General features: G+C 41.7%; 1 protein-coding gene across 1 annotated transcript in view; it reads left to right on the top strand.

The window, feature by feature from the left end:
• Positions 1 to 3,595: 3,595 nt before the first annotated feature.
• Positions 3,596 to 8,429, top strand: part of LOC107035694 (protocadherin-like wing polarity protein stan) — a 28,078-nt gene continuing 23,244 nt past the window's right edge. Inside the window, exon 1 of the mRNA XM_015253241.2 lies at positions 3,596 to 6,441. Within this exon, the coding sequence (XP_015108727.1) occupies positions 3,596 to 6,441 (2,846 nt within the window). The remainder of the gene's footprint in view (positions 6,442 to 8,429) is intronic.

Raw genomic sequence — 8,429 nt, 5'->3', positions numbered from 1 at the left:
AGGGCCTCAAGCGTGTCGGGTAGCATTTGAGAAGGGTCTCGACGTCCCAAGGGACTCCAACTGCCTTCGATAATTGGTAGAACCGGATTCCGTACATGTTCAGGGGATCTTTTCTTCTCTCTTCGTTGCATTGTAATTAATAGCTTTTGGGGAGATTGGCGGGCTACGCTGTACGAAAATGATACCTGCGGAAGACCCACGCGAACTAAATGTTGCGATTAAATGGTTCGGGGACATTGTGTTTAGGATATTAGAAAAAATTCCATTCTCACTTTTTTTTTGCCAACGTGATTCATTTTTTTAGGTGCATTTTTATGCGGTCTGAGGCACATGAGAATTGGAGGGATTTTAACACTTACGAAATTTTTTTGCGTGAGAAGAACGCATTCTTTCGCTTTGGAGAAAAATGAGTTTTTGAAATAATTTCAAGTTTGACTTTTTGACCCTTGTGACCCTTAGCATGGTCAACCCTTTCAACATTTTGTGTTGATTTAGAATCACATTTTTTATGAGTTTAACTTTTTTGTTGTGAGGCACATTAAAATTTAAGAAATATCGACTTTGTAAAATTTAAATCGTTATTTTTCACAGAGATTTTCTGAAAAAAATTCAATTCAGAATTTTTAACCCTTGTGACCCTTCTATGAAATTCCACCCATTCAATATTTTATTTTCGTGAAAAATGAGATTTGTTCAAGTTTTACAAATACTCTTTTGATTCATACAGATTTTGCTTGTAACAAATACTATTTTCCATTTTTAATTTTCGATTTTTGATTCTTATGCTCTGAAGTGGATCCTGGAACCTCTTTCCAGATTTTTTACTATTCTGATTATTTTCGAGGAACACTTACAAATTTTTTTCCGTGCAAAGAACGCATTTTTTGTTTTGGAAAAAAATGAGTCTTTCAAATCATTAAAATTTTTATTTTTCAGCTCTTGTGATATTCAACTCATTCTACCTTTTATTTTTATTTACAATTGGATTTTGGTCAAATTTTAAGTTTTATGACCTTTATGTTTGGAATTTTATCATTCAAATTTTTTTTTGAGTTATACTTGTTTTTCGTTACGAGGCCCATTAAAATTTAAAAAATGTCGACTTTGCAAAATTTAATTCTTTCATTTTCACAAAAGAAACAATTTTCTGAAAAAATTTCCATTCAGAATTCTTCACCCCGTACGATCCTCATGAAATTCTTCATTGAACATTTCTTCAATTTCAATTGCGATTTTCCTCCAAGTTTCCAAGTCTTGAGCTTCTTGCGGCTTATGAATTTTCCTCGCAAAATTCTACATTTTACAAAACACCATTTATTACTCGATTTCCGATTTTTTGACCGATACATTTCAAATTTCATCCACTAAACATCTATCATTATTCCCCTAGCAAGTATACTCCAAAAACTCGTTTTTCATCATTCACTAGGCATGAAAGCTCCGAAGAATTAATTACTCCCTGTAATTTGCAGAAGATTGTGGAGATAAACGTTGTCTCTAGAATAAACTGAATTTTTCATTCTGCTCCCTTCACAGAAGGGTCTCATACGTGGCCAATGGGATACCGGGCATTGGCTGTAGCTCGCGTGCCAGTGAGACTGGTCGATGGCTCTGCCTCTGCCTTTCTGCAGTCGCTTATACCTTTTTTACCTCACCCTCCCCTCCTCAGAGTTCTCTTCACCTCTCGGTTTCTCTCCCTGCTCCGCATGAGTTTCCTCCGGTCAACTAGTCTCACGATCCCCAGGTAGTACGATGAGACGGGTGTAGTGGAAGAACAAAACGAGTGCGGGGAGAATGTCGAGGAGATACTTATTGGACTAGGCGTTTTTCCCCCACATCCATTTCCTCCGCTGTTTACTTTTTGCCCGATTCAACCGTGCAACATATCACATAAAGGAAACGTTGATAAACTATCAAAAGCCATGCATGAAGAGATAAAGGATCATCAATTACGCGATGACAAATGACTGGATTCAGTTCATAAAATATCTGAAATCAAGAATTTCGATCTTTTCCTGGAAATTCCGGAGCCTTTTTATATTATGTCTTCAAAATATTTTATGACAGCTTGGGTTGTCACATTAATACCTATAATCTCCATTCATGTTCGTAGGATTCCTCTCGGGATTTGAAAGAAAATGTCTTTGAATGTCTGAAGGATTTTATGGGTTTTAGGGAGTAGAAAATCGTAAAACATGACTTGTACTCGATTCCTTCATTTTTCGTAACTGTACATTCGTCTCGAACCGAGAAAATTTCAGACGAAAAATCTCTTCAGTCATCATTTCCTGATACGCTTGATTGTCTGAGTAAACCTATAGAATCATCGTCGTAAAGACAGGATATTTGTTTCAAATAGATGAAAGAAAACGTATGTGAAACAAGATTGAACTGTTAGAAGAACAGTAAAGTGAGCTGCATTGCATTTTTATTCTACGCATTTCAACAATTTTTTGGTGGATATTGATAAAGTTATATATTCATTTCACTGAAAATCTCTTGACGATATGCAATGGATAATTAATTAATTCCGAGTACATCCTCTATTAGATTCAAATCAGCAAATGAGTCGTTTCACATGAAGATTATTGCTAGTTCATACATTCGTTCTATCTGTCATTTCAATATGATGATTCAATTTCAAACTAATAAAGTATTCATTCAGATAAAATAAACATTCGTTTATATTTCCAAAATTATCTATTTTATGGGAAGAAAAAGGCAAATAAAAATCGAGTTTAAATTCGAATAAAAGTTTTGTTATGACCCATTTGGACGCGGAGAAAACTTCTCTAGAAAAATTCTAGTGCTAGCACGGGCAAGCAACGAAATATTTGGCTCAAGAAGCAAACAATTCACACCAGACGGTGCCTTTTCAGGATGAAAATATCTCATTTAGAGACAAATTTATCAACAAATATTTTATCCCTAAGTTAAACGATTGCTATCATATAATTATTATTGTTTCATTTGAGGGTTCATTTGTTGTCTGTGATTATTAGACAGTCGAGAAGAAAAACTACTGTCCCTTGTTTCGCATAAAACAAAGATTTTTCTTCAGCAAAATACGGATGGGAGTATCGAATAACGAAGGAGTTTAAAACGGTTTAAGTCGTCTTATCTCCCAGTTGAGTTTTTGGAGAATATTTCGGAATCTAAAGGAGATACTGAAATTTTCGTAATTACATTTGTTGTAGCTCTCAATCGGCTCTACAAAAAAGGTTATAACAAAAATTTTGCTGTCTCCCTTAGATTCCCAGAAATCCATTGAAAACTGGTCAATCGTCAAAATCTACTTGTACCACTTTACCACTTCGCTACTGAATTTCTCTAAAGAATTTCTCTCCGCGAATCAGTACATTGATCTGATTCAAATTAAACCCCCGAAATGAGTCCGGAAACTACTCAATTCGAATGAGCAATCTCACATCTCTCTAGTGTCAGAAAGATATTCATTACTCCAAAGCAATCCTCATTACCACCGCCCCTAAAACCCCCTAACCCATACAATTTATCTGTTCCAGATCGCTCACAATGCCGCCCTCGCCTTGACCCATCACCCCCCACCTGAACCGAAAAATGTTCCACTTGTGATATGACGAGGACAATATGGATGCTGTCCGTGGCGTGCCTGCTAGCGGGTCTAGCGCACGTTGCGGACTCTTACCTAGCAGTATTGTCCTCGACCCTGGCCCCGGGCTCCTTGATCTTCGAGGCAGGTATCCCGCGCCTGGGGGGGCGTCGAAAATACGAGGCCTCCTCCCACACGGCCCGTTTCGCCCGCAAACTCCTCCGCGTGCACCCGCACAACGGACGAGTAACCCTGGCGAGATCCCTAAACTGCGATGGTCTGCAATACCCCCGACTCTTCACCTTCCATATAGACTCGACGAGCCAACGCCTAGGCCGCCCGAACATCGATTTCTACAGTCTCCCCTTGCGAGTCCTGATAACCGGATGTGGCGGTGAGAACCAGGACCTGGCGGCGACGAAGGGCTGGATGGCGGAGACCCTGGCGTCCTTTGCGATGCCTACCCCGGACAAATTCACAGAAATCTGTCTCCGGACATCTCAACTAGTCGCCTCATTACAGAGCTTCCTCCCCGAAACGGTAGTGAAAGAGTGCGAGGCGAGATGGGGAGGAGTAGCCGACTCTCGATTCCTGATAGAAGGTACAGCAGGCGATCTGGTCTCGTCCTCGGAGCAGTGCCTGATCGACCCCATATGGAAGATCGCAGTCTCAATGACCCTCCGCTGCAGCACAAACCACCTGGCGGACGCCGAGCACCGCCTGAAGATCATCTTCCACCACCAGCAGCTGGACGACGACGACCTGGGCCGAAGGGTCCGCCGAGAGCTCCGCAATCGCTCCCCCTTCTTCGAACAGGGTCTCTACACAGTGGCCGTCGAGGAGGAAAAGGAACCCGGCGAGCTCGTCACCGTGGTTCGCGCGAGGGACCCAGAAGGCGGCACAGTCCACTACTCCATGATGTCCCTCCTCGACGCCCGCTCCAGTGCCCTCTTTCTCCTCGATTCAGCATCTGGGAAAGTAACAACACGCTCTAAACTCGATCGCGAAAGCGTAGACGTGCATTACTTCAAAGTCCTGGCTGTCGACGACTCGTTCCCACCGAGAACCGGCACCACAACGCTGCAGGTCAATGTCTTAGACGCTAATGATCACGCGCCGAGCTTCGAGTGGCCGGAGTACGAGGCGCCCATTAGGGAGAGTGTGCCATTAGGATCTACTGTAATTGCGGTTAAAGCTACTGATAAGGATTTCGGTCGTAACGCAGAGGTTGAGTATTCCATAGTGTCCACTACTGGAGGGGGTATGACTGCCTTGACTGAGGACTCGGCGACTTTTCGAATAGACCCCAAGTCGGGGGTTGTCACCACGAGGATGTCGTTGGACAGGGAGAAGACTGAAGTCTACACTGTGATAATCAACGCAGTGGACCAGGCGCCCTCGGCGTCCACCAGAAAAACTGCCACCACGACGCTAATCGTCCGGGTCCTGGATGACAACGACAACTACCCTCAGTTCTCCGAGAGATCTTACTCCACAACAGCCTCCGAAGACATGGACTACACCGTGAACCCCGTGATAGCACGGATACGAGCGACAGACGCTGACACAGGTGCCAACGCGGCCATAAGGTACGCGATAATAGGTGGAAACACTCAGAACACCTTTTCAATAGACTCATTAAGCGGAGACGTGACTCTAGTGAAGCCACTGGACTACGAGACAACGGACTTGTATAGGATTGTGGTGAGAGCTCAGGACGGTGGCTCACCCGCGAGATCAAACACGACTCAATTGCTCGTTCATGTTCAAGACGTGAATGACAATGCGCCGAGGTTCTTCACGAGTCTGCTGCAGGAGACTGTGTCTGAGGGTGTGCCAATTGGCCACTCGGTGGTTAGAGTGCAGGCGTACGACGGTGATAAGGGCCTCAATGCTATGATAAAGTACTCCATAGGGGCGAGGGACTTTTCCGGCGCCTCAACCGAGAATTTTCCCATCGCTGTTAACCCCGAGAGCGGGTGGATTCATACGACAAAGCAGTTGGATCGAGAGCAGAACTCGAGGTATCAGTTTACGGTAATTGCGACAGACTCGGGGGAACCCCCGAAGTCCGGCAGCGCCACAGTGGTGCTCACTGTAACTGATATAAACGATAATGACCCGACGTTCGAGCCGAGAAACTATGAGACTGTTGTGTCTGAGGACGATCCCCCCGGGACTTCTGTTGCACTTGTCACGGCGACTGATCCTGACGAAGATGCCAAGATTCATTATGACATTACTGCGGGTAATACTAGAGGAAGGTTCTCGATTACATCGCAAAATGGCGGGGGATTGATTACGGTTGCTCAACCGCTTGACTACAAACAGGAGAAGAGATTTGTACTGACGGTCACGGCTTCTGACTCGGGGGGACGAGCCGATACTGCTCTGGTTTATGTGAATGTCTCTGATGCCAACAACTTTGCGCCGATATTCGAGAATGCTCCGTACTCGGTTTCGGTGTTTGAGGATGCACCAGTGGGAACTACTGTGCTGGTGGTCAGCGCGACGGATTCCGATGTCGGACAGAATGCTCAGGTCACTTATAGCTTGGGGTCCGATGGGGATGGGTTGGAGGCCGCCGAATTCACCATCAACCCGCAGACGGGGGCCATTACGACGACGAGGCCCTTGGACAGGGAGAGATCCTCTGGGTATCTGCTGACGGTCACTGCCAGGGACGGAGGGGTTCCGTCCTTGTCGGATACTACTGATGTCGAGATTTCGGTTACTGATGTCAATGATAATGCCCCCGTTTTCGATGCTGGACAGTACACGGGGACTATTCTGGAGGATGTTGTCGTGGGGACGAGTGTTGTTACGGTCTCGGCGACTGATGCCGATATGGGGTTGAATGGAAGAGTGAGGTAGGTCGGATTTATCATTTGGTTTGTCTTTTTTCATTTATTTATGGAGATTAACACCATTAGGCTAATCACAGAATCAAACAACTCCGTGCGATTGTTTGTTATAATAACTTATGTATTACATAAAAGAACTAGATGAAGATAACTCCTCTAAGGGAGGACATTTTTCAAATGGCTTTATGAAAATGGAAGGAAACCTTGGTTCAGTAAAAGAAAGTTCTCTCGAAAAACTACCTCTACAGGGGAATTATGACGAGATGCCTGAGATCCTGTGGTTCATTCTTCCGTACCATGTTAATGTTTTTCTCTACACCCTAGAGAAAGAACTAATACTTATCATAGATGAATTCCTAAATTCTTCTAATTTAAAAGTCGAAACTCTAACTATTGTTAATTACTTAAGGCCTGGGTGGACTATCTTTCAAACGTGATCTTGGTTGTTTTTTCTATTTTGATAATCTGAAATGGTCTCCAATTTCTATTCAGATTTACATAGCCCTGGATTTTGCTGTTTTCAAAAATTTAAAAAAAAGCAAAATCATTGGATTCTTACCGCAGAATAAACCGTAAGGTTTAAATGCTTACAATAACAAAAAAAAAAAAAAAATTATCTATTACAAATTGTAATATATTCCATCTAAGATGAGATGTTTATAGAACAAAAATCAGACAAAAAATTTAGCAGTACATTGGAAACAAATAACGAATAAAATTTTTGTTTATCAATTTTTAAATTCACTGTTGACGTCACATACAACAATTACTATCTCTTTACTTTTTATATTCACTACCTTGATTTCTTCTCTTTACCGCTAGACATTTGTGTTAACGTCTTTTGTATCATACCTCTTACATTTATCACCTAGAGCGCATATGTAAACCGCAATGCGTTTATTATTCCCATACCATTTATAGGTCTTATAATTGGCTTCGGTTGCCTTCACTTGGATCAACAAATAAATAAATAAATAAATTTCCACTGTGATTTACAAAAAGCGAGAGAAAATGAAAACAAAATTGATCTAATTGTCACTTGGTGACATTTCGCAAATTATTTTAGTTTTATCAGCCTCTTAAAAACCAATACAAACCGAAAATGAATACAACTTTGATAACAATACAAATTTCTTCATCATAGGAGCATGCAAGGACTCGGTAGACGTTTAACACATGGGATTATTGTAGAGGTGGGGTAGAAATACTCAACAGCCACTCCATAGGGTACATTGGAGGTTTTCCTAGTCTGTAAAAGTTTAGGGCCAATAAAGGATCGTAAAGTGGCACCACACACATAGGTGTGAAAACGAACTGTATTATGTTCCGTAGAACTCCTTATACGGAGTGATTGATTCAGAAAACGTTTCAAAGAATCCCGTTCGAAGATCTTTTGAAACAGGACGCAGTATTCAGTTGAGGTTTTTCGATCATTGCAGTAGATATTTCATTATGAGTGCATGACAGCAATTTGATAATTGAAGAAATTTCTTTTTTTGTTGTAAGTATTTAAACCTTACGGCTTATTCTGCAACAGAATACCATTATTTTGTGTGAAATTGCAAAAGAGATGATTACTTGCGGACAAGTATTCGACTATTATAGAGCTATGTGAACTTGGAGTCGAAGTTTGATAAATCGATTGTCTTTCTTATAGTATCGATTGTACTCAGTGAGTACCTGAATGTACTACATTCATTTTCATTTGTACCCCGCACCCCTAGACGTAAGAGGTGCGAGAAAAATCGTGCAGCGTCGGAAATGAAGGTACGGAAAAAATTTTCATGAGCAAGGATTCAGCATGGATAGTACTTGTATGTACTATATTTTTCCATTTCATTTATCAACCCCTTCAATACTTTACCCGCTTCTAAAATCTTAAATGTATGAAGGACGTCAGGAAAACCTACAGATAACTTATAAATCGTTAGTACTCGTTTGTACCAACGAAAATTATTCATTATTATTATTATTATTATTATTATTATTATTAT

Source organism: Diachasma alloeum, unplaced genomic scaffold (genome assembly GCF_001412515.2).
Source record: "Diachasma alloeum isolate Michigan unplaced genomic scaffold, Dall2.0 Dall_scaffold_00200, whole genome shotgun sequence".
In the NCBI taxonomy this organism is placed as follows: Eukaryota; Metazoa; Arthropoda; class Insecta; order Hymenoptera; family Braconidae; genus Diachasma; species Diachasma alloeum.
This window is presented reverse-complemented; position numbering and strand designations above follow the sequence as displayed.